The sequence below is a fragment of the Ananas comosus genome, linkage group 12 (genome assembly GCF_001540865.1).
Source record: "Ananas comosus cultivar F153 linkage group 12, ASM154086v1, whole genome shotgun sequence".
Classification (NCBI taxonomy): Eukaryota; Viridiplantae; Streptophyta; class Magnoliopsida; order Poales; family Bromeliaceae; genus Ananas; species Ananas comosus.
In genome coordinates, this window is record NC_033632.1 from 11,546,335 (window position 1) to 11,570,997 (window position 24,663).

Here is a 24,663-nt window from a genome sequence, read left to right on the forward strand (position 1 = left end):
ATCTAGCACATATTTAATTAGTATATTTTATACAATTTTTATACTAATAAATTATTTAAAAAAATAATCACTTAAAAAATTTAAAGTTAAAGTTTTACTAACTAACTACTGAAATCAATGAATTGAAAAAATTAGGCATTGACTGAAAATGGTCCACAGTCATATAAGTTCCTCTTTCTTTACCTTTAAATATATATATAAAAAAAAAAAAAAAACTAAAAGCTGAGGTGTATTTCAGAATCACACCATATTCTATAGTTCTTCATACATTTTTACCCCACAGAAAAAAAGAAAGAAAAAAAAAAAAGATACCTTCCATTCAATCCACGTTTCCCAGTTTCTCTTTCATATCTACCTCTCTCTCTCTCTCTCTCTCTCTCTCTCTCTCTCTCTCTCTCTCTCTCTAACACACACACACACACACACACACACACACACACACACATATATATATATATATACACATATGAAGTGTTAATTATCACACCCTCTCTAAATTTAGGAAACATGTATTTCTCATGTTAAGCACTAAGAACAACATTTCAACCCCACCATCACCCACCACATTCTCACTCTTCAACAACATTCAAAACTTCCTCCCTCTCTCTCTCTCTCTCTCCCTCTCTCTCTCTCTAAAAAGAGGCCAAAATATACACATACATAAATATCTATATATGTACGTAGGAACAAATATATAGAGAGAGAGAGGGAGAGGGAGAGAGATGGGGCTTCCGGCGATCGTCGGGAAATACCGCATGGGTCGGACGATCGGGGAGGGGACGTTCGCGAAGGTGAAGCTGGCGGCGAACATGGAGACGGGCAAGAGCGTCGCGGTGAAGATCATCGACAAGAAGATGGTGCTGCAGAACAATCTCATGTATCAGGTTAATATAGCATGCTACCTATTTCGTTTATTTCTTTTTAGAAATAAACTTAGCTGAAAATGTGAATTAATTAGAATTTTAAATTTAGGATCTCGAATATCAACTATCAAATTCTTTGCCACTTGCGCTAGGACAGCTGATAATATATTTTGTGTTCCAAAACCTATGACTATACATGTATATATGCGTATGTATGTTACTTCTAGATGTAAACAAAAGAGCTTAATTACTTTCGCATTATTTTTAGTTTTAGTTAGCGATGGAGAATTTGAATTGACGATCGGCACCAGCAAACACGATTTATGCTAAATATTGAACTTTTTAGGAATTGAATTTAACAATTTTAAGATGTTATTTACCTGGTGATTAAGTGGTTTTAAATTGATAATTTTGAGAGCTCCCGCAAACTAAGGAAATTATATATGTTGTAAAAATCGCGAAAACGATACATATATACTAAGAACACAATCGAATGTATCAGGTTATATATTAATTGTGTTTCAGAACTTCTACATGTGTATGATGATATATCTCAAATATTACATGAAAAATATATATATATATATAGAGAGAGAGAGAGAGAGTGTAAAGTTAAAATACTTCTAGAAGTAAATAAGATCGTTTATTTCTATATTATTTTGGGCGATAGGGTATTCGAATCGATGATTAGTACTATTAACTTTGATCTGCACTATCTGAATTTAGTAGGGCCTGAATTTCATAATTTTTCGGCATTATTTGTCTATTATTTAAAAAGTTTCAAAATTAACTATTTTTAGTGGCTGATATAAGATAATTCGAAACCACTAATTTACTAGGCAAATTATATTGGAAAATAACAAAATCTAAGTCTTATGAAGTTCAAATAGTTTAAATCATGTTTAACAAAGCCGATTATCGATTTAGATGCCCTATACCGAAAACAACATAGAAATATGGCCACAATGCACTTATTTAATTTCTCATTTTCATTATTTCATGTACACAGCACACATATATGTATATATTAATTTAGGCTAAATTATAAAAATTCATCCACGCACTTTAGTTCATGTTTCAATTACTCTCCTGTATTAAAAATTGCATTAATTTTCATCCTACGTCTTACCACTGTGTGAAATAGCTAGGCGAAAAAAATGGAGAAAATTAATTATTGAATTTGGTTGTAAAATTTTACTAGAATTGAATTGGCAGAGACAAAACTTAACTAAACTATGTTGCAAATTTTGTTTTTGTAAAATTTTGTGGCCAAATTCAATGGTTATCTTAAATTTTGGACCAATTTGAGAAGGCGATATAGTATAAGGTGAAAATTGACGCAAATTTTAATGCAAAGTGATTTTTAAGACATGAGTATTAATTTTAATTTCGGGTGGTAACATATATTTTAGGCTCAGGAATTTAAAACCTTTTGAATTATGAAGTTGTTTTTGATGTGCTTTTTTTTTTCCTTTTTTTTTTTTTTGTGGCAGGTCAAGAGAGAGATTAGCACCATGAAGCTTCTCCATCATCCTAACATAGTACAAATATATGAGGTTTCTTTTTCTTTCTTTTTTTTTAATCTTAAGTGTTTTGATCATTAGAATTAGCTTATATATGATTCTTCTTGTGCATCTCTTATTCTAATAGTATATATATTACTTGATAGAATTAGGGTTTAATCACGCGAAACAAGAATATTTAATACCAAGTTATTATTATTCTCATTAAGTGCATGCCTTTTTTATTGGGCTTATATAAATCAGGACTTGTTGTGCCGTGAAACCAAAATAAACTTTTTGATCTTAAAAGCAGAAGCTATGTTGAAACCTCCATAATACTATTATAATAAAATACTTAGGATAATTAAATGAAAAAGTTTTATATACTTTTTACAACAGCTCTATTCTAGCTAAGGAAGCTTTTCAATTCTCTAAAAAAATATTCAAGAAAATAGTTTTCTGGTTAGAAAAATAGTTTTCGTTTGTTTGATTTCCAGGAAAAAATAATTTCTTTAAAAAAAAATTCAGATTCTCTGGAAAAGTCTCATTTGCTTTTCCAATTTTTTATCTGGAAAACGAAAACTTATGAAAATACAGTTTTCCCTGAAAAAAAAGTTTTTTTTTATAATTTTTTGACTAATTAGTACTGCACTATTATCTTCACTATTCAATATGGGGCTATTTTAAAATATAAAAAAATTTAATATATTTTCAGGTGATCGCGACGAAGACGAAAATATATCTTGTCATGGAATATGTCTCAGGAGGACAACTCTCCCACAAGTTGGTAGGGTTTATTAAATATTTATTTCTAGCTACACATACCCATGGTCCTTTTTTGCATATTTTATTCTCCAAGGGGCTAATTGCAATTTTTGTTTTGTTTTTTTTTTTTTTCATTTTTGTTTTAACTTGAAGAATTATCTTAATAGTTTAGATGAGAGAGAAGCAAGGAAATATTTCCAACAATTAATTGATGCAGTGGATTATTGCCATGCAAGAGGTGTTTATCATAGAGATCTCAAGGTAATTAAATTCCAAAAATTATTTAGTAATTGTGAAACAAAAAAAAAAAAGTTGATTATAACCCCTACAAAAATCTAAACATGAGTATTTACATTAATTAAGATCAAAACTTTTAAGAGGATCTCAAATATTGTTATACCTCCTGAGAGAGTTTATCATTTGGGATAATTTCATACAGCTTTCTTGTCACGCTCCGGATCACACGTTTTTCCAGACACGCCAACAGACCCGCTGTATACGAAGGAATTTTTCCTGTATACGAAGCGAAGCTGTACTGAAACTGTAATCAAACAACACTATAACCAGTAGTATAGAGCTGCTAGAATGAAAACAGATAAATAAACAAGTTCCATATACATACGTAGCATCCAGATACAAAAGTGCTCGCACAAGCGAGTCTAACATCTGTATGTACATGAACTCAAAAATAAAAGTACAACTATCTGCAGAAGGTACTCCACTAGCTCTGGCTCGACTGGTAGGGATCTAACTCACGACGTCTTTACCACGATCAGGATCAGCAGCAGCAGCAGCAGCAGTCGAAGACGATGGCTCTGCAAAACGGAAACGAAAAACTGGGCGTGAGAACTACTGCAAAAACAAGTAGTCCTCAGTGGGTGCCGCCCTCAACATCATCGGTCCACCCACTAAGTCTACAGAAGGGAGCTGGGATAGTAAGTAATGCTGGAACAAATCTACAGCTAAAAAAACACTATACTATCATGCTCTAACACTAACAATCTATAGAAGAAGTCAACTCTAACACAATCTCACTAGGGACTGTAAGTATAACCGTCCCAGGGACTGTGAACACACCCGTCCCGCCTGTCGAGCCTAAAGCTACCTCCACACTAAGCAGTCAGTGAATAGCAAGTCCAAACAGGACGCATCGACATTAACGCAGAAGCACTAAGTCTGACTCCGGAGTGGCACTCGTGGGCGCTACCCAACCGAATATGCAAGCGTATCTCTGTCGAGCTCAATTAGACTCTCGCAAGCTATAGTCAAGTACACAGGGTCCAGCTGGTCTAACAACCAACGAGTCACATGCCCTCGGCACAATTTGATGCCAAAACGGCAATCTGGGTCCACCGTCAACCCTGACGGCCCCCAACAGTCCGGCACAGTCTGAACACTACTGTAAAAAAAATAGGCTCGGCATCCTAGCACGAGCGTAACAGCAATCTATACTATCTGGGGTATCCACCACGCTGATACTGCGGCGATACAAAAATAACAACGGCTCCTAAAGCTAAATCTGGTAGTGTAAGCATATGACGGGTTATAATCGCCGTTTTCTCCTAAATCATATCCAAGTCCAACATGTGCAACTAGATATAATCAAAAGACGAGGCTCCAATTCAGATTTTGACGATAGAAACACGAAATCCATGAATCGAGCAATTTCTATATACTAAATAACCCGATGAGCACATGTCGACTATATAGCTACTTAGAAAGCAAACCGACGATTAACCCACCTCAAAAGCTACTCCCAATCCGGCACGAAGCCCAAAATAGCAGAACCATGCACACGCTCGCCCGGCCTCCCGACGATGCCACCACGACGAACACACGCTCGAACGGCTTCTAGGCATGACGTCGGCGTCGATCCGAGCTCCAACGGCAACTCTACCACGTACGGCCGAGTCTAGAGAGAGAGGGGGAAAGAAGCATGCAAAACTCTCTCTCTCTCAGCCTCTCAACACCTGTATATAGTAGTGGGGAAGGAGGGTGACACGTATGAGGCATGGAAAGACCAAAATGCCCTCTCACCTACCCTGGTGTACCGGTACACGAACAGTTGTATCGGTACAAATGGCAACCCGAGAGCAGCTGCGCGGAAACAAGCGCAGTGTACCGGTACACATCCGATGTTGTACCGGTACAGAAAGTGTACCGGTACACCTCTGATGTTGTACCGGTACAACAAGCAGAAAATCTACAATTTGCAGATTCCAATGCTAACTTCTACTCTCGCGTTCCCACTGAGTCCGTTTTGCGTCTATTTCGCGCCAACGCGACTCGGACTTGTCCCGACACCCTCACAACGTATCGACAAGCCTCAAATGCGGTACTCCAGGGATGCCACATTCCTATAAACTTATCGAATAACAGATATATCCCTGCAAAGTTTAAGTTTTCAGATTTATCCCTTCGAAAGTTCAGTGATATTCATATGTGCCCCTCTGATTTGTTACTGTTAACTTACTGTTTATTTTTTAATGGAAGATAAATGAAATGTCAATTTTGCTATCATAAATATATCCCTCCGAAAGTCACAATGGTTAGAATCGTACAGAAATATCCTCCCAAAAATCTTCAATCGTCATCTTCTTCCTCTGTAAAAGTTAACCCAATACATTATTATTGCAACCTATTCTTTACTTCTTCTCTCACTACCTTTTTACTTTATCTATCTAATACTAACTTTCCAGTGCTCGACATCCGCGAAGCATAGATGAATAGGGATGGAGAAACCCTAGTTATGGGTTCAAAATTAGCATGAAGAAGAAAGAGGAAGAGGAAAAGGAAGAAGAGTTCTCATTACTAGGGTTTTTGATCGAACTAAGATTTTGATCGGAAAAAGAAGGTGTAATATTAGAGGGTAAAAATATCAATTTACCTCACTCACTAACCAATAGTAAGAATTTTATCTATGGTTAACTATATTTTTCTAACGGATACTAACAACAAAGGTATATTTGAAACCGTTAGGACTTTTTGAGGGATAAATCTGAAAACTTAAACTTTGAAAAGATATATCTGCTATTCGATATGTTTACAGGGAGCTATATGAAATTATCCCTTATTATTTTCCATTGGATTCTTCAATTATGTCCTCCTCCTAAATAAGAGTATATTTACTACATTAATTATGAGCAAAATTTTTATAAGGATCTATTTGTAAATTTACTAATTTACAAAGTACAAATTTTTATTCTAGTACTCAGAATTATTAATATCATTATCCTATAAAATAAAAAATATATTTGTGTTACTTAACATTGGATTCTCAAATTTGATGTTGCAAAATAGCCAGAGAACTTGCTACTAGATCACAAGGGGAATCTAAAAGTATCCGATTTCGGCCTCAGCGTGTTGCGAAAGGTAAATTTGTGAGGGACTAAACTGAAAAATTCTCAAATAAATGCATTAAAATTGAAAAATTTTAACAATTTGTAGAAGTAGTTTTTTTTTTTTTTTTTTTTTTTTTTTTTTTTTTTTTTTTTTTTTTTTTTTTTTTTTTTTTTTCTTCGGCATCCTGGTTTTAATTTGTTATTATAAATGTGAACTCAGCCTGGGGATTTGCTCACCACAGCTTGTGGTTCACCAAGTTATGTGGCTCCTGAGGTATGAATTTTTTAAATCCTTTTTAAATTTTAAAAATTTTTAGGATATATTCTCTATCTAAGGAATTTATGAATTTTTGTTCATAAAAAATATATTTAAGATATGCTTGTAAAAATAAAACTTAAATACTCTTTGAAAGTGTTTGGTTTCTCAGAAAATAATATTCCAGAAAATAGTTTTCTCACTAGAAATGTACTTTTCGACTGTTTTTTATAGTTTCTCAGAAAATATTCTAAAAAATAGTTTTCTCGCTGGAGATGTACTTTTCGATCGTTTCTTATGTAAAACAACCGTTAGTTCAAATGTGTTTGGTTTCTCAAAAAATATTCCAGAAAATAGTTTTCTCACTGGAGATATACTTTTCGACCATTTTTTAAAGTTTCTCAGAAAATATTCTAAAAAATAATTTTCTCGCTGGAGATGTACTTTTCGACCGTTTCTTATGTGAAACAACCGTTAGTTCGAATGCGTTTGGTTTCTCAAAAAATATTCCAGAGAATAGTTTTCTCACTGGAGATGTACTTTTCGACCGTTTTTTACAGTTTCTCAGAAAATATTCTAAAAAATAGTTTTCTCGCTGAAGATGTACTTTTCGACTGTTTCTTATGTAAAACAACTATTAGTTCGAATGTGTTTGGTTTCTCAAAAAATATTCCAGAAAGTAGTTTTCTCACTGGATACAGTTTCTCAGAAAATATTCTAAAAAATAATTTTCTGGCTAGAGATGTACTTTTCAACTGTTTCTTGTGTGAAACGACTGGGCTCGAGACTTTTTTGTCTAGGCCCATGACGTGAACTTGAATTAATTGGAAGGAAATTAATAATATTAGGAATCTAGCATGACTCAAACTCAGAATCTCCTACTCTGATATCATATAAAACAACCGTCGTAATCAAGCTTAAGCAGTTAGAAAATAGTGTTTATATATTTTTTTATTTAGCATCTTATTCCTAGGAAAAATAGTTTTTCTGAGAAATTTTTTTCAGATTTTATGAAAGAAAAGTATTTTTGTTTTTTTGAATTTTTTGTTCTAAAAATAAAAAGTGTGGAAAATAGTGTTTTTTTTTTTCCTGAAAAACAGTTTTCATGCTTTTTTTGAGAAACCAAACACCCCATTATTGAAACTCTACAAGATATTCATGTTTAACTTTTAATCAAAATTGATATCATTTTTGATACCTAGGAATTTTCAATATTTAATAAGTTTATAGAAAATAAGTTATCAAGAAATTATGATACCTAAAATGAAAAAATTAATATATATTATTGAAACTCTACTCTACAATTTATTTATCTTCACTTTTAATTAACATTGATATCATTTTTGATACATCACAATTTCTCAATATTTAAAAAGTTCATTACAAAGAGCCTCCAAAAAAAATTATGATAATTAAAATGAAAAAATTATTGATTTTCAACAAGATTTTTAATTTACTTTTAATCAAAATTGATATCATTGATTCTAGTATAAGTTTATAAGAAAAGTCACCAAAAAATTATGATACTTAAAATGAAAAAAAATTATTGAAACTCATCAAGATATTTATCTTCAGTTTAGACTTTTAAATCAAAATTGATATCACTGATTCTTCATACTATAAAGTATCTCAATATTTAGCATAAGGTTTTTTTTTTTTTAAAAAAAAGAACCAAGAAATCATGATACTTAAAATGAAAAAAAAAAAGAAAAGATTTTCAACATGATTTTTATTTTCACTTTTAATCAAAATTGATATCATTGATTCTTGATACCTAACATTTCTCTATATTTAGTATAATCTTATTAAAAAAAGAAAACACTAAGAAATTATGATGCTTTTATTTATTTATTTATTTTTTTTTTTTGCATATGATGGTTTGAATAATAGGTGATAGTTCACAAGAATTACGACGGCGCGGCCGCCGATTTATGGTCTTGTGGTGTGATTTTATTTGAAATTCTCGCCGGATTTTTGCCGTTCGACGATCACAGCCTCACCAATTTGTATAGAAAGGTATGATTTTAAGCCAAAAAAAAAGAAAAAAGAAAAATGTTGGAGTTTTTAGCAAATATTATTCACCCTTTTTTCCCCAATTTTTCGCAATTTTGGACCAAAATGTATGTCTTGTGAGAGACATATATATGCATGGGATGGAGAATTTTGAAAAAATAGGTAGGTTTATGTGCAAAATGGCTAAAAACATCAGTAGTAAATTCTCTATATAATGAGATTTAATTATTAATTTTTTTTTATTATCGAAGATATCACGCGCCGAATACAAATGCCCGGAATGGTTCACTGCTCCTCAAAGGAAGCTCATCTCCAGGATATTGGATCCATTTCCCACAAGGGTAAATCCGTAAATTCACAAACTAGATATAGTAGAATAAAGCGCGCGGATAGTCCCTAAAGTTGCCGCGAATACCAATTCAGTTCCTGATCAGGGACCAAGTTGCGATTTTTCTCGCAATTTTTCAAAAGTTCGGGGACTACCATGCAAATTTACCATTTATGACTTGATGAAATCAAAATTGCATGTTCTTAGTCAATAAGAGAGAGGCTTATAATCTTTCTCACATTAGCGGGCCACGATAGCAGAGATCGTCGCCGATTCGTGGTTTCGAGTCGACTACAAGCCTTCGTTCGGAATCGAAAACGACGAATGCTACAGCACAGACGATATCGACGAAACATTCGAGATACAAAATGTAAGTAATCTTTCCAACGGCATGTTTATATTCTGAATGATGTTAAGCTCATTCGAAGTATGTTTTTCAGGAAAGAACGAATCAAAATGCGACAGAAAAATCAGAGAGATTGATCAATGCTTTCCGACTCATAGCGATGTCCAACGACCTCGATTTATCGGGCCTTTTCCAGGAACAGGTGTCTGAAATTCTTATTCTAATTCTAATTCTAGTTCTTTTCCTGTACTAAAATGCAAAAAAGTTTAGGACCGCAGTGAAAATTACGATATTTATGAGGAGTTTCATGCAATTGTAGCCTTTTCTGTGTATACATACATACTCTTGTTGCTGCAAATAATGCATTGTAGCTAATCACTCAGGGACAATGATTCAACAGAAAATAAAGCTCGGCGCGAAGCATTCAATAGACGAAACATTCGAGAAAATCGAGATCGCCGCTAAGGACGCGAACTTATCGGTCAGAAGAATCGACAATTCCTTGGTAAAAAATTTTTAAAAAAACCAAACCATAGATTCCTTTTTTTTTTCTTTTTTTTTTCTGTTTCTGAAGCTGTGCATTTACTGCTAATGATGTTTTTTTTACCTCCTTTTTATATGACTCAGGTGAAACTTCATGAAAACAAGAAGCTAACAAGAAGTAGATCACATTTTGCTTTATCGGCGGAGGTACAAGAATAAGAAAAATAGAAACATACCTTAATTTTCTCGAGTTTACGAAGAATAGTTGTTCTGATCCACTTGTCCCTTGCTTTATTTCGACTTTATCAAACCAAACATATAACAAAGATGTTATTTTTCGGCTATTACTAGGATTGCGAGATAACTGAAGAGAGTACAAATAGTACTGTCCTTACTGAATAATCTGAACTTACAGGTGATTGAGGTAACGCCGATTCACTGCGTCGTAGAGATATCGAAGTCCGCAGGGGATTTAAGAACATACAATGAGGTACAATCCAAGTTATTCTTCTTATTAGTTGGAATCTTACTGAAGATCTTAAAAGGAAATTCCTTTGCTGATCTAAATCTGAAACTCAGTTCTGCAGTAGCCTGTCAAGTTTGCTGAAGGAGAAGTCGAGCAGTTCGTCGGATTTGGAGGCGCCTTCACCTAGTAATAAAACAGATGACAAGGAATCAAAAGTACGTGTATAGATTCAGCGTAAAATACGATACATTAAACTTTTGAGAGATGTGAACCGAGTTTTGAGCTACTTTTCCTGTGGAGAAATATTTCTAACTGAATACAATTACCTGACCAAAGTTTTATGTAAGTATCAGATTTTGAAGAGAGGGTGAAAAAGAGAAGCAGATACCTTTTTTTTCTTTTGTTTGTTTTTCTTTTACGTATATTTTTCTTCTTTTTTTTTACATGTAACTTTGACAGTTTAATGTTATCATAAAATAGCTTTCTGAATATTTTATGATCAATAAAAGCTGTTCTAAATTTCTATTCTTTCAGTTCAGAGAATGCAACAGGATACAACATTACCAGAAATAAGTATGCAATGCCCTAATTTATGGTTTAAGTTCATACTCAATAATGCTGAGCAAGTGGCAAAAATGAGTACTAGCCAAATAAACATTCTTAAATCAAGATAAAGAGTTTAAATATGACTAGTAAAATAGTACGGATGTGAACATGTTGTCGAGAGAATCTAAGCTTTCTGGCTCACAGAGCCCGTGCGGTGCTTACATTCCTTTGCGAAGATGAGCAAGCCCATCTCTAACTTACTAGTCTGGACCTGTCCATCGAAAGACTAAACTGCAAGAAAGAGAAAGAAAGCGAGAGAGCTGCCGACTACTACAACAAATAAGACTTTTCGAAATTCAGAGACAGTCCATGAATATTTTACCTTCCACATCGGTAGTACACAGCTCCGCAGGTACTTCTAGAAGAATCTGGAATGTTCCAGTTTAACCTCCAAAATAGTGCCTCTCAAAGGTTTTGGGTGATTGTTCGGAGATAGTGCGAGAGGAAAATTGCGAAGTATTCACATATTATGGCACTTTAATAAGCATGAAAACTCTTTCTTATCCATCTAATTGACAGAAGAATAAGCAATTGCAGAACATTTATTATCCTATTCCCTTCAAACTCATACCATATGGCACTAACAACTAACAAGCATATTAAAACATACGAAAATACTAAAGAAATCTCGAAGTATGCGAGGATAGAGTTTACATCAAGCATGGACGGAACGAGATCGCAGTACGGAGAAATGTAAAACATCTTTCACAACAGGCTCCTACAATCATTTGCCAAAGATGCGCGTCCTCGCGCAGAACCACTATAGGCAGAGACTTACACTATGTTTAGATATCCAAGGAACTTAGACAGGAACAATCTGAGCAACAGTTGCTAAATTGTACTTTAAGGCACAAAGTATTTAAAGAATTAAAACAGCGCAGGAACACTCACTTACAAATATCATAATTTTCATATTGCCCCCTACAATTTCCAAATTTAGATGATAGCCCATTATCCTGTGATCAAGTAGACAAATTTTGTCTAACAAAATGGTCCACAAGAGGCAGCATTACAAAATAGTGGTATTTATAGAGGGTAAAGTGAAAATATCAATGTTTATGGGGGTTTCCCGCAATTTAGCCTCATACATACACATGTAGTCAACTATCTCATTTAAAAAGTGGAATTAACAACAACAGTTTCATAACTTCACTAGAATTTGACTAAAATTGCTGAGAATCTAGTTAGGAGAATATGAGGTTTCCACATCGCAAGCACTACTAATTATTGGACCCTCTCATCAAAATATCTCAACAAACAACATATTAATCACAAAAACAGAAAAAAAAAAAAAAAAAAAAAAAAAAAAAAAAAGGAAAGGAAACAGTAAGGATACTGAGCTAAAAAAAAAACTTACTGTACAAAGGATTCGTAATTACAGATAAGCGCGCAGACTTAACTGAAATTAGCAACTGACCCTTTGGTACTAAAGTAAGAACCATCAAGACGACAATTCAACCGATGAAGCAATACTAACCCTAATCTTCAATCTCAACCAGCTGAGCTCTCCTCTCGGCCGCTTTCTTTCGGACAAAGATTCCCCACCTCATAGCTGCTTTTATCTTAAGCCAACCCACCACAGCCTTTCCAGAAGCCCTGCTTCGGTCCTCGTCAAAGTTGAAATTAGGGCACGGAGAAGGAATGTAGGATTGAAAACAGTACCCATCTTCCGGCAAATTGACGGAATTGCCCCCCATACTAAAGACTCGGAGCAGTTGTTGCATGTCCTCGTTTTCGAGCATTTCGTTGCTCCGCATTCGGATCTCCTCCTCAGAGAAGAAGCCATCTAGGGCTGACTGCTGTATTGAGTGGCCCGATGCTAGGCCCATGTTGTCGTTTCTTGAAACCAGCGGTTGGTGATTTGATCCGATTAATTGTTCGTGAGGGGTTAGCGAAGAGTTATGGAACTGTGTATGAGAATTAGATGGTAGTTGTTGAGGTTGAGTCGAGTATCTGGTTACTTGGTTTCCGTTATAGCCAGCGGAAATGGTACCATCTGAAACAAAGAAAGAATTAAATTTCAGTGAGGACCTTCTAAGCTCTGGCAGAAATATAAATAAGTTGCGCACTCGTTCACGTAAATGACCAAGACATGAAGAACGGAAATAACAGTTTCTTGTTAAATTCGTTTAAGTAGCTTCTAATGATATACAGCTTCATCTTCTACAAAAACAATAAGGAAAACAAATTTATATCCATGGAGTTTGACCTGGTTTTAATTTCATCCTTAAGAGTTTCGAATAACAACTCAGTCCCTAAAGTTTTAGTCTTAGTATAATTTCAACCTCAAAGTTCCTGAAACTTGACTCAATTTCAATTTTGTGCCTAGAGTTCAACCGCAGATTCAATTTCATCCTCCAAGTTTCAGTTTCAATAAATGGAAGTATAGGCTTAAATTGTTAAAGTCTGAAACAATGAGGGCGAAGTTGAAATGCAGTCAAAACAATAGGGACCGAATCTGTGCTAAATCCAAACAATAAGATTGAAAATTCTCGGAGTTCCTCACCTCCTCCAGGGATTCCTGTATCCGTTGATGGCTGATGTTCTAAAGGAGCCAAAGCCGAAATGTGGGTTTGAGAGACATGCTGATCGTATGAAGCAGGGTAATTTGCTGGAACGGGAGGAGCCTCATTTTGTAAAGTGGGAGTTGTCTTCTTGCTCGGCTTAGAGTTCAAAAGTGCTTTTCCATCATACTCAATCACATTCATCCAATTATCATATGCTTTTTTCACCAATGTATCCGCAAAGAGCTGGAGAAAGGAAAAAGATTTTTCTTTGTCAGAGAATTCCAGATGAATTTAAGCTTAATCTCTATATCAGATTTATACAAATGTTTCGAACAACAGATAATACAGAGAATAAATTATACTCAATAATCTCGAAGAAACACAATAGAAATATGTGCATGCCAGGAGAAACATGCAAACAACACCAACCTTCTGAGTGTCATTAAGACTATCCACAGAATAATACTGCCCACTAGCAATAAGGCCGCAAAACTCGTAAATATTGTTGAAAATAGCTCCAATACTCCTCGTCTCATCAGAGTAGTATATATAGTACTTTCCGCTCAAGACGCAAGTCTTCGCATGTTCCACAAGGCTTTCCCACATCTTATTCGACATACCACTCCCAAGGATCTACATTTATAAATGCAAAATATGTCAGAGCAACTTATACATGAAAACATCTGCATGGAAAAAAAAAAATTCGATTTTGCAATTCAGTAAAATTTGGGCTCAAAACTTGTGTGGACAAGAATGCCCCTTGGCTGTAACTTTAATGGAACTTTAATGTGTAGATATATCCCCGGGGGGACTAAGGGTATTTCAGTCCATAAAAGAGATTTAACAACATTGTTGAAAGATTGATTGAAGTTGCAAAACTAGAAAAGATGAACTATTTTGCAGGAGTCCCTATAGCAGATAAAAAACGACTTTATGATGACAAGCAATTAATAAGAAATTAAGAACTAACATTTCTCAATCTTTGTGAATCCCTAACAAGTAGCCTGAGAAAATCTTCAACTGAATAGATTCCACACTTATTCAGCCTCTTGTGGAACGAACCATCCTTCCCAATCTTTTCCAATCTCCAAACATCATCCTTCAACGCTGGTGGGTAGTGTTTCTTGTACACTACAAAAGTCAGAAAAAAAAAAAAAAAGAAAATTACGATGAACCCAACAGAAGGCAGAGAAATGATACATATACAGCCCTACAAGCTATCTGTTATGTATAAATCCCTGCAAAATCAAAAATTTCAAATTTGCCAACAAAAAAACAAAAAGATGCCAGCATGAAAAGATGCCAGCATGCGCAAAAAACCTACATTCTCCTCTGTGATCCTTAACTGTGAAAGCCTCGGTTTTCCCCTCACGAATCCGCGTTCCTTCACAAAAGCCCAACGAAACCTTCAAGCCAAGCCTAAACTTCCTACTCCTGATCCAACTAGAGTTATCAGTAAAAGTAATCTCCCCCATAGTACCGACACCTTCTTTCAAATTCACATGCAAGTCCCCAGTCAAGAGCGGCCTCTTTCCTTCTCGTTCCTTCACTACGTGGCTCTCGAACTCCTCTTCTGTCCAGCCCTCGTCATCCTCATTGTTGAAGTCACCCTCGAGGACGACAATGTCCAGTTTAGCACACGATTCGGGTCCCGTTGTCACGACACAGTTGGTAGATGCATCGAGCAGTACAACATGGATTGCTGCCCCTTGCTCCCCCTCAACCTTTCCACCAGTGAAGAGGGGAAGGGATAGTCTTGATCTGAAATGCAGCTGCAGGTTTCGCCCATCTGGGCCTTCGATTCGTTTTGGAGAAGACCTACATTCATGTAATTTGAAAAGAAGAACAAATTAATGTCATCAAGCTCAGACTTATCTAAAAAGATGTAAATACTAATTTGACATCTTTTTAATACGGTATTGCTGCTTGACAAGAAAGCACATCATATCCAGGATTAAGAAATTTGGTAATTTTCTATTTAACCAATAAGAGATGTTAACCAATAAGAGATGTGTTCATAAATCCCAGAAATAAGGCATGGGTCTGACATTAATTGCAATATAACACCCAGTAAAAGACAAGATTACGGGAACAAAGCTTTGCACAACACCAGCTTAAAATTTTAACTTCAGTTTCCATATCGTGAAGTTCAACTGCACCATACAACTGTTTTCCTCTATTCACTTAGTACACTTCAGTAACAATTCATTTTTATCACGACTGTATAAAAGCATTTCTTCTTTACTTACAGTGAACTTCATAGAGATGCGGAAACAAGAAAGTCATGCAGACCCAAGCTAGATTAGGTATCATTTTGACTTTAAACACCAAAAAATTGAAGGACAATAAAACATCTTTCGTCGGCACGCTTTAAGATTTTTTAGACAAAAGAAAACAGTGCAGTCTAAAGACTAAACATAGATTTATAAGTATGATTGATATAACATTAGATTGTAGCATCATATTTCAATACCTTCCGGCAATTCTAGTAGGACAGAGCTTGACTAAGGCACGTTCCACTTCCTCGCTCACCTAATAGACAGATGGTAATAATTGTTAACATAAAAGAAGCAATTGTCTTACACACTGAAAATAAACAGTGTGAGTTAAGAATCAGAAGCACTAACATACAATAAACAATAGGAGCAATATTTGTAAATGTTTCCACTCAAAGAGTTAAAGGTAATAAAGCCTAAACTTATATAGGCTGATCACTAGATATCTAGTCTATGCAATTGAATCCTGGAGAGGATTATTACGCCATTTGTAATTGTTCTGATATTTCCTTTATTTCTAGAATAGTTTAGATAAAAGTATAAAAGTAAAAATCAGAAGCAAGAAAATGAAACAATTTTAATAAGTCATAACAGTGGAGAACATTAGTTCATACATCAAGGAGCAATATGAACAACAGCATTGAGTAATTTGAAAATGCAATTTATTCTGTTTCACATAACTCTCCAAATCATTTCATCAGGGAATTGCATACTGTACTTACAACTCTACGAAGGATGGGCTCCAGTGATGAACAAAGTTTCTGCAGACTATCCAGCTTCAACGCTTCCACAATCACACTGTACAAAGAAGCAGTTTGGAAAGAAAAAAAAAAAGATTTAAAGTTTTCACATAGAGATGATAAGCACCCTAACTACACTAGATGCAGAAATTGAGAAACATCAGACAAGAAAGACAAGCAACTATGCTGACGAACTTCACATTTCAAAAATTAAAAGAATGGTACAGCAAGAATTTAGAATTTGATGAAAATAACTCCCCTTTACCATCTTCAAGAATTACAGGCAAGAAATCTATCTGGATCTAATGAATTTTACCAAACACATAGAAATATCTAGTTCCTCAGACCAGTATATTTTTCTCTATTTACACAATTATTGTTAGGCCTTAATGTAATCCCAGTCCGGAAAGAGTAGCTATAGTAACTCTTTTCCTTAACTAAAAACTGATTATTGTTTCAATTTTCTCTTTATGACACTTCATTCCACAAGATTTTACCTATGTTTTCAGACCATAAACACCGCATAAGAATAGACGAAATTACACAAAAAGATGAGAAACTCAGGTTCCATCCAACTCTGAGAATACTATACTCAGTAACTCCAAGTGTCACTCGTAAATGTCTTTGTCACTCCATTCCATTCCCCTAAATCCCTTTCTAGAGCCTATTTGCCTTGCTAAAGCTTCTGCAAAAGCGCTGCTTGAATACAACATTTCGAAAAAGCACTAACAACTTTACCATTAAAATCCCCCAATAGTTTCCCAATCAAGCAGGGTGCAAAGCTTCAAAGTGAGCTTCTAATTTTAGTGCCAAGAAGCTCATTTCAACTTTTACCATATTAGAAGCTCTGGACTTTTTATTTACCAAAAACTTTACTTTTGCTTCTCTAGTAGAGAAGCTTTTCTAGAAGCCAGGCTAAAAATACATGAATATTTATTTAGCCTGGCTTCTAAAATAGCTTCTCAATTCTAAGAAGCAATTGTCAAGCATTTGGCAAATAAAAATTACAGAGATTTTACTAGGTGGAAGCTAAAATAAGTTTCTTCACCCAATAAGCAAGAGCTCCAAATCGAACCTTTTGCATTTTTTACTGCAACAGGAAGTTGTTAGAGGGATTTCCCTCAAAGTTGTTAGTGTTTTTTCTAACAGCTCTACTCAAACAACATCTTTACAAAAAGCTCTAGCTAGGCCAGACCAGCACTTCAACTATACCTCTAGAAGATGCCAATCATCCAAGAATCAATCCCTCCATATGCAACCTTCTTACAAGATACCATCATAAAATTTATTTTGCATTTCCTGATTCTACTAAGTACATGAATTAGCACACCCAACCACATATCCAAAAAGGATCATAAGGGTAAGGTCATGCATACGCAAACAGAATGGAGTGAGCTACTTAATCTACACCAAAAAGGTCCATAGAAGTGTATTCCACAAGCACAATAGGAACATGCATTGTTGATCCTAATTTTAGAGCCCAAGACCTCATGGTTAACTTTCTCTTCCGAGAAACACTTGCCATTACTAGTATCTGTGTTGTGCTTCCAACAAATCTACCGCTATCTTGGCTCCCTCTTTAGAGTTTTCTTTTGCCACATGACGAAGCTTCCTTCCACAGAAATTTTTTCCAGTTATGACAGCAAACAAGGAACCAATTTGAATCTAAAAAGTTAAATCAGCCTATTCTTTAAATACAAAATTAACTAACTACAAGATATAAATAAATTTCCCGATTTCCCTGCTAAAATAACAATCTTCTATAAAATAAGATAATAAGAAAAATTATGTTCTCAACAAGTTTTCTATGCTTTGTCCACTTCATAGTTTCCACTTCCCAAACAACCAAACTTCCCTTCATAACGAATTTAACCCTCGTAAGAGATCAATAAGAAAAGCAAAACCAAACCACTCCATTCCTCAAATAGAACTAAAAAGGAATTTTTCTTAAAACAAAAAGAATAAGAAGAAGATTTGCTCATTTCTCTGCTCAAATTATCTCACGCTTTTTTTCCCAAAAATGTTTTTTTATTAAAAATAGATAATAATGCTAGTATTAAACTCTCTTTCGCTCTTTTTGCGTCTCTCTTATAGTACTCTTTGGCCACAAAAGAAAAAAAAAGGAAAAAAATCAAACTTTCCTTCACACATATTTAATCCTTGCAACCAATTTCGACCTAAAAAAATAAAATAAAATAAACCGACTCATTCTTTAATTAAANAAACGGCCAAGTTTCAAAGTACTATATATATATATATATATATATATATATATATATATATTAACATCAAATCCTCCTTTTCTTTACCTTGCGAGCGCCGGGGCTTTTTGGCGCTTGGGCTCGGGGCGGAGATCCTCGCCCTCCGCGGCGGCGGCGGCGTCCAACCCGCGCTTCTCCCTCGTCATCGTCCCCGACCTCTCCAACCTCATCGGCCGCTGCATTGTCCCCCACCAACCACCAAAAAAGTTCAAAACCCTAGATCTCAACTCCCTTCCACGATCTGAATCCAAAAAAAACAAAAAAAAACAAAAAAAAAATCACCACATCATCAAACAAACCCTTTTACTTCACACCCCCACTCTCCCCACAACAAACTCCTCCTCATACACCAAATACAAGTAGGTCACGAATCGAACCCAATCGAATCGATCAAATCCCCGCCTAAACCGATCAAAAAATCGAGAAAATTCACACACAAACAGAGCGAAACAGAGGGAGAGGGAGAGAGATTACCAGGATTTTGCGACCAATCCAAGCAATAAGATCGATCGATCGATCGAGAGAGAGAGAGCGAGGGATCGAGAGAGAGAGAGAGAGAGAGAGTATTATGCGAATTGAGAGCTTCGGCGGCTGAGACTAGTCAGAGAGGGGGAGAGAGTGAAAAAAAAAAGAGAGTTTTTATGAGTTTTATTATTGCTGCTTTATTATTTTAATTATTTAATTAAGCGTAAACTTCAAATACCCCCTCGTAGTTTCACAACTTCTCACTTAAGTACCCTATGGTTTAAAGTGTATCAAGTTAGCTCTTATGGTTTCGCACGTTCTCACTTTAGTACTCTGTGGTTTAAAGTGTATCAAGTTAGTTCAATTTTCTCTTTTTATTATTCATTTCACTAATTTTTTTCGTTAAATTAGTGACAAAGTTAAAATTAAAGGGTACTAAAGTGAATATTCGATAAACCTAAGTAGGGTATCTGAAGTTTTTTATATATAATTTAACGAAATATTAACTGAGGAAAAAAAAAAATCGGTGACAAAGTTAAAACTAAAGAGTACTAAAATAAATATTCAATAAACCTAGGTAGGGTATCTGAAGTTTTTTGTATATAATTTGACAAAATATTAACAGAGGAGTCAACGAAAAGAAAAAATTAAAACCATATAGTATTAAATTGATGCACTTTAAACCACAGGGTACTAAAATGAGAAAGTGGGAAACCACAAGGTACTAATTTGATACGCTTTAAACCACAGGCACTAAAGTGAAAAAGTGCGAGACTACAGGAATGGTATTTAAAGTTTTTCCTTTAATTAATGGATAAATTAATGGGGTGTATAGATCTTACAATCTTTATCCACGAGTGAAGTTACCCACGCATTGCAGCGAACTAATACTACAAAAAATAAAAAAATTTCAAGATTTTTTGACTTGTCATGAGACATCAATACATACAAATAATATGAGAAAAAATAATATGAAGAGATCTTATTTTACTTATTTTTTTATAAAAACGATTTTTTTAAGATGACAATAGATCATGTGAACGCATTAATTGAAAAGTGTCATATGACAAATTTTATGAAAAATAATGTATAAATAAATAAGTATAAGTATGGAGATATAGATGCGTGCAGATACCCACGAATTATTTGTAAATTTATGAGGATGGATACTATTTTTTTATCCAAAAAAATTATGAGTAAAACCGGTAGATATCCGTTAAATTATGATTATTTTGAGTGATCACATGGATGCCTGTGGGTACCTGTATATCTATATCTATATCTATACTATATATAAAAGCACGTATATTTAAATTTGGGTCTGTCGACAGACCCATTTTTCAGCGAAAAAATTAGCGCCTATTTTTCTCTTTCCGTACGAAAAATTTTAAATATAAGAATAAAAATAGAAATAGAAATAGTAATGAATACGTAAGTTCTCTATAACAGATTACTGATATAAAATCCTAAAATATAAATTTTTCTGTTTAATTTCAAAAGTAAGTTTTCTATAACAGATTACGGGTGTGAGAATCCTATAAAAGATATTTTTCTATTTTATTTTAAAATATTTTTTTTAGATATTATCTATTTAATTTCAAAATATATTTTCTTTTTAAGATAACGGATTTTATTTTTCTATTTAATTTCAAAATTTTATTTCCTGACAGATTTTATTTTTCTATTTAATTTCAAAAGTAATTTTTGCATTAGAGATTATTGTTAATTATTTATCATTTAAAGTATATCTTTCTTAATAGCGTGATTTATTATTTTAAATTTTTTAGATACATATTTGGCAATCATATAAAATATGGCCTAAAATTAAAAAATAATTTAAAAAAATTATAACTTTGCTTAAATTATTACAGTGATATTGCTGTACTTTATACTAATATATAATAATATATTAATATTATATATATATATATTAAATATATATATAATAATATAAATATAAATAAAAGTAAAAATTGTTTTGTTTTACTATATCTAGCATCCTAATCTTAATTTTTTAATATTATTTTAAGATTATATATTATTTATTATATATTGTGACATTTTAAATAGTAGGTTATGTATTGGTCATTTAAAAATTATGTATTTTATTTAAAAGAAATTTAAAAAAATAAAGATGATACCAAATTCGACCTAACCGTTAAATTTTCATTAATTTAGACCCCTAAACTATATAAAATAGTTCAACAGGTCCTCCCAGTTGGTTATCTTGCGCATAATTTTATAAAATTTTAAATACAAAAAATAAAACTATGATGAAAATAATTTACAAAATTTAATAAAAAATAATTTTTTGTTATTACATAGTCACTTTATAATGGAAAAAAATTATGATGAATTTCAAACTAAATAACAACCATTGGACCCCACTAGTTATTCAAATTTTCATTTAGGTCCACATTTTAAAAATTTATTATACTTAAATTTCTCATATTTATTATTGATTTTCAATAAATTTTTATTGTTAAAAGCACTATTAACTCAAAAATAATAAATATCTCACAGTAAGATTTGGTACTTGGGTAGTAATTTTTATAGAGTAAACAATATTTTATTTTTAATTACAAAACCTTAATTGAAGTAAATAAAAGATTTTAGAAAACCTAATTATAAAAATAAAAAATTAGAAATTAAAACAAAAGATTAAATAAAGGTTGAGAATAAATGGTGAAATTTAACCCCAATAACCCAAGAGGGAGTAAATTAAAAAAAAAATAATAAAAAGAAAAAGAAAAAAGAGTTTGGTTGGATCACTTTTGGGGCCCACCATAATAAAAGCGGCATATGATTGGGCCACGTGGCGTGGTACCCACGTTAAACACCGATACACGACAAAGGGGCGGCGTGATCTTTTCGAAACACGCATTGGAGCATTGAACTGGGATAACCTGTATCCTATACACAGCGTACAGCACTTTTATCCAATACAATACGAACACGTGTACAATATGAAACTCTTTTTCCAATTTACAGCGTACAGCTCGTTAGTCCAATTGGATACGAACACGTGTCCCTGCCCGCGACACCTCATCCGTGAAACTCTATTGGCTAGAACACAGGACTATGGTTTGCCGACGTAATAAATTGTAAGTTAGTCCCTGGAGTTTCTTTTATTTCAAGTTAGTAAATGGTACATCTTTTGCACTTTATTTTCATCTCATAAAAATTAATGTAATAAATTTTTCCGTAAAATAATTATTTTATCGCTTCATTTCCAAATGGTTAATTGCACTATTTGTCTAAGCATTCACCAGGTTTCTTTTTTTAAATTTTAATCTCCATAATTTTTTTTACAATTAAATCCTTAATTTTTATTATTTATTCAAATTAAGTCTTGTCGTTAACAAAAATTACCTCATCAATTTCAATATTTTTCATGTTAATGCTACATCAACGTCAAATTTTATTATGTGCATTTTTCATTAAAATTCACCGATTTTTGAAGAGTTTAATTAAATTAAATACTAAAGAATAGGAGCCTGATTATAATAAAAGAAGGTTGGGGGATCAAAATAAAAAAACCTAGTAAAGGTTGGGGACAATTAAAAAATGTAATTAACCCCTCACAAAATAAAATTAAGATAAAAGTATCATATTTTGAAAATTAGGGACTAAGACACAATATATCCAAATATTTAAGGACTACAGTACATAAGTAAAATGTAAAGGGATGACGCTGAAATTTCGGGATAGTACAAGGGCTACAAATTTAATTTGTAGACCTTTTTTAAGACTTAAAAATTTATTTCAGCAACCTACAATAGCAAAAAATTTAGAAAAAATTTCAAATACCACTCATGTGGTTTAGCACTTTTTTATTTTAATATCCTGTGATTTAAAGTGTATCAATTTAGTACCCCGTATTTTTATTTTTATTTTTCTATTATCTCGTTCATCAATTTTTTTTCGTTAAATCAGTGACAAAGTTAAAACTAAAAGATACTAAAGTAAATATTCGATAAATCTAAGTAGGGTATTTGAAACTTTTTGTATATAATTTTACGAAATGTGATCAGAAGAGCCGACAAAAAGAGAAAAATGAAACCACATATTACTAAATTGATATACTTTAAATCATAGGGTACTAAAATAAAAAAAATGTAAAATCATATGGGTATTTGAAATTTACCAAAAAAATTTATAATTAGATTATTATTTTACTCCTCAAAGTACAGGGGTAATTTCTATGTGCGTTTCTAGTGAATTTACCTTTTCACCCCTGAAATTTGAAAAGGATACATTTACGGTACACTTTTACGGTGCATCATAGCATTTTCGTAGTAATTCTCAAAATTTGCACAATAGTCCAATTAGGTACCTTCTAATTTTTATATTATTTTACTTATTTTAATTCTTGCTTTTGTGTGAGATAGAGAATAAATAAGCATTGGTTTTTTCAAATTACTTGAAAACATTCTCAATTTATCCTAACTTTTTGAATTTTTTTTAAGTTTAATTTCTTAATTTTTTTGAATTTGTATTAAATGCTTGGGTTTAACTTGTTGACGCATATCTAAGCCGTGTTGAGAGCGAAGAAGCATAACAAAGACGGAAAGAGAGAGGCGCGCGAACAACTAATTTTTCAACAAAAAAAAAATTATTTTTAATCAACTCTAAAAACTTGATTATATTAACCGAACGTGACATCTGTACATAGAGGTGATACCCGAATCCTACTAGATAAAAATAATAAATTTTAATATATTTCTAAACCTAATCAGATTAAAAATATTTAAATAATCAGGCTCAAAATAAAAAAAAATAAAAAAATTTGAAAATAATCTAAAAATACAAAAACAGAGGATGAAACAATTAAATTTGAGTCCCAAACTAGGTCGGAATGGCTTTATGGTTTGATGGGTAGGTCGCAAAGAGTGTTTTCAGACTAGGGTTGCATGCTGAAATTCGATGCTCAAGTAAAAAGTTATGACCATTTAAAGAATTCTCATGCTGATTTTAAAAATTACTGAATTCAATGAAATTTTCAGTTCAGCTTAATTGAATTACATTTTTTTAGAAACTCTAACGCTAAATTGACCGCATCACTTGTGTTGGCAAATTCGTGACAAATTCGTTCGTTCAACACACAAGCTCTCGTAACACACGAGTGGTCGTGTCTATGTAACTCAATTTCATTCGAGAGGCAAAAACTCGGGAGTCTAGAAATGTCGATGGATACGGGGGATGTCGGATATGGATATTCAAAATTTAATTTGAAGCTGAACCCGAAACCCAACGAGACGGGTTTATCTACTACTAAATAGGTATGATTTCAAATACAAGTATAAAAAATAAAAATCTGATGGATCCGGATTGGAATATGAATTCTATCTGTATCCGATACAAATCTGAACTTGACCCGAACCCCGATAGATTTTTCATTATATAATGAGCATTGCTACCTATACACCTAACGTAGGTATAAAT

The 24,663-nt window shown here is 33.3% G+C and overlaps 2 protein-coding genes across 8 annotated transcripts; one reads left to right on the forward strand and one right to left on the reverse strand.

Annotated features, from left to right (window-relative positions):
* LOC109718086 (CBL-interacting serine/threonine-protein kinase 21) lies at positions 503-10,763 on the forward strand. Of its 7 annotated transcripts, none has more exons than XM_020244104.1 (14): positions 503-884; positions 2,357-2,419; positions 3,081-3,152; positions 3,284-3,391; positions 6,431-6,502; positions 6,692-6,745; positions 8,618-8,743; positions 8,992-9,081; positions 9,313-9,438; positions 9,509-9,617; positions 9,789-9,919; positions 10,042-10,104; positions 10,313-10,387; positions 10,477-10,763. In XM_020244104.1, the coding sequence occupies exons 1-14, from the start codon at positions 723-725 to the stop codon at positions 10,588-10,590; spliced, it is 1,365 nt and encodes a 454-aa protein (XP_020099693.1). In that variant the 5' UTR covers positions 503-722; the 3' UTR covers positions 10,591-10,763. The 7 variants fall into 7 exon arrangements, 4 of the variants coding, with proteins under 4 accessions (XP_020099693.1, XP_020099689.1, XP_020099690.1 ...); XM_020244100.1 differs by having other exon boundaries at positions 9,509-9,616; positions 9,815-9,919; XM_020244101.1 differs by having other exon boundaries at positions 9,509-9,616; positions 9,815-9,919; positions 10,485-10,577.
* Positions 12,065-19,380, reverse strand: LOC109718580 (calmodulin-binding protein 60 B-like). The gene is made up of 9 exons (XM_020244873.1): positions 19,228-19,380; positions 18,802-18,994; positions 16,475-16,550; positions 15,950-16,008; positions 14,801-15,294; positions 14,447-14,607; positions 13,906-14,109; positions 13,476-13,719; positions 12,065-12,965 (listed from the first exon to the last, which is right to left on the reverse strand). The coding sequence occupies exons 2-9, from the start codon at positions 18,933-18,935 to the stop codon at positions 12,448-12,450; spliced, it is 1,890 nt and encodes a 629-aa protein (XP_020100462.1). The 5' UTR covers positions 18,936-18,994; positions 19,228-19,380; the 3' UTR covers positions 12,065-12,447.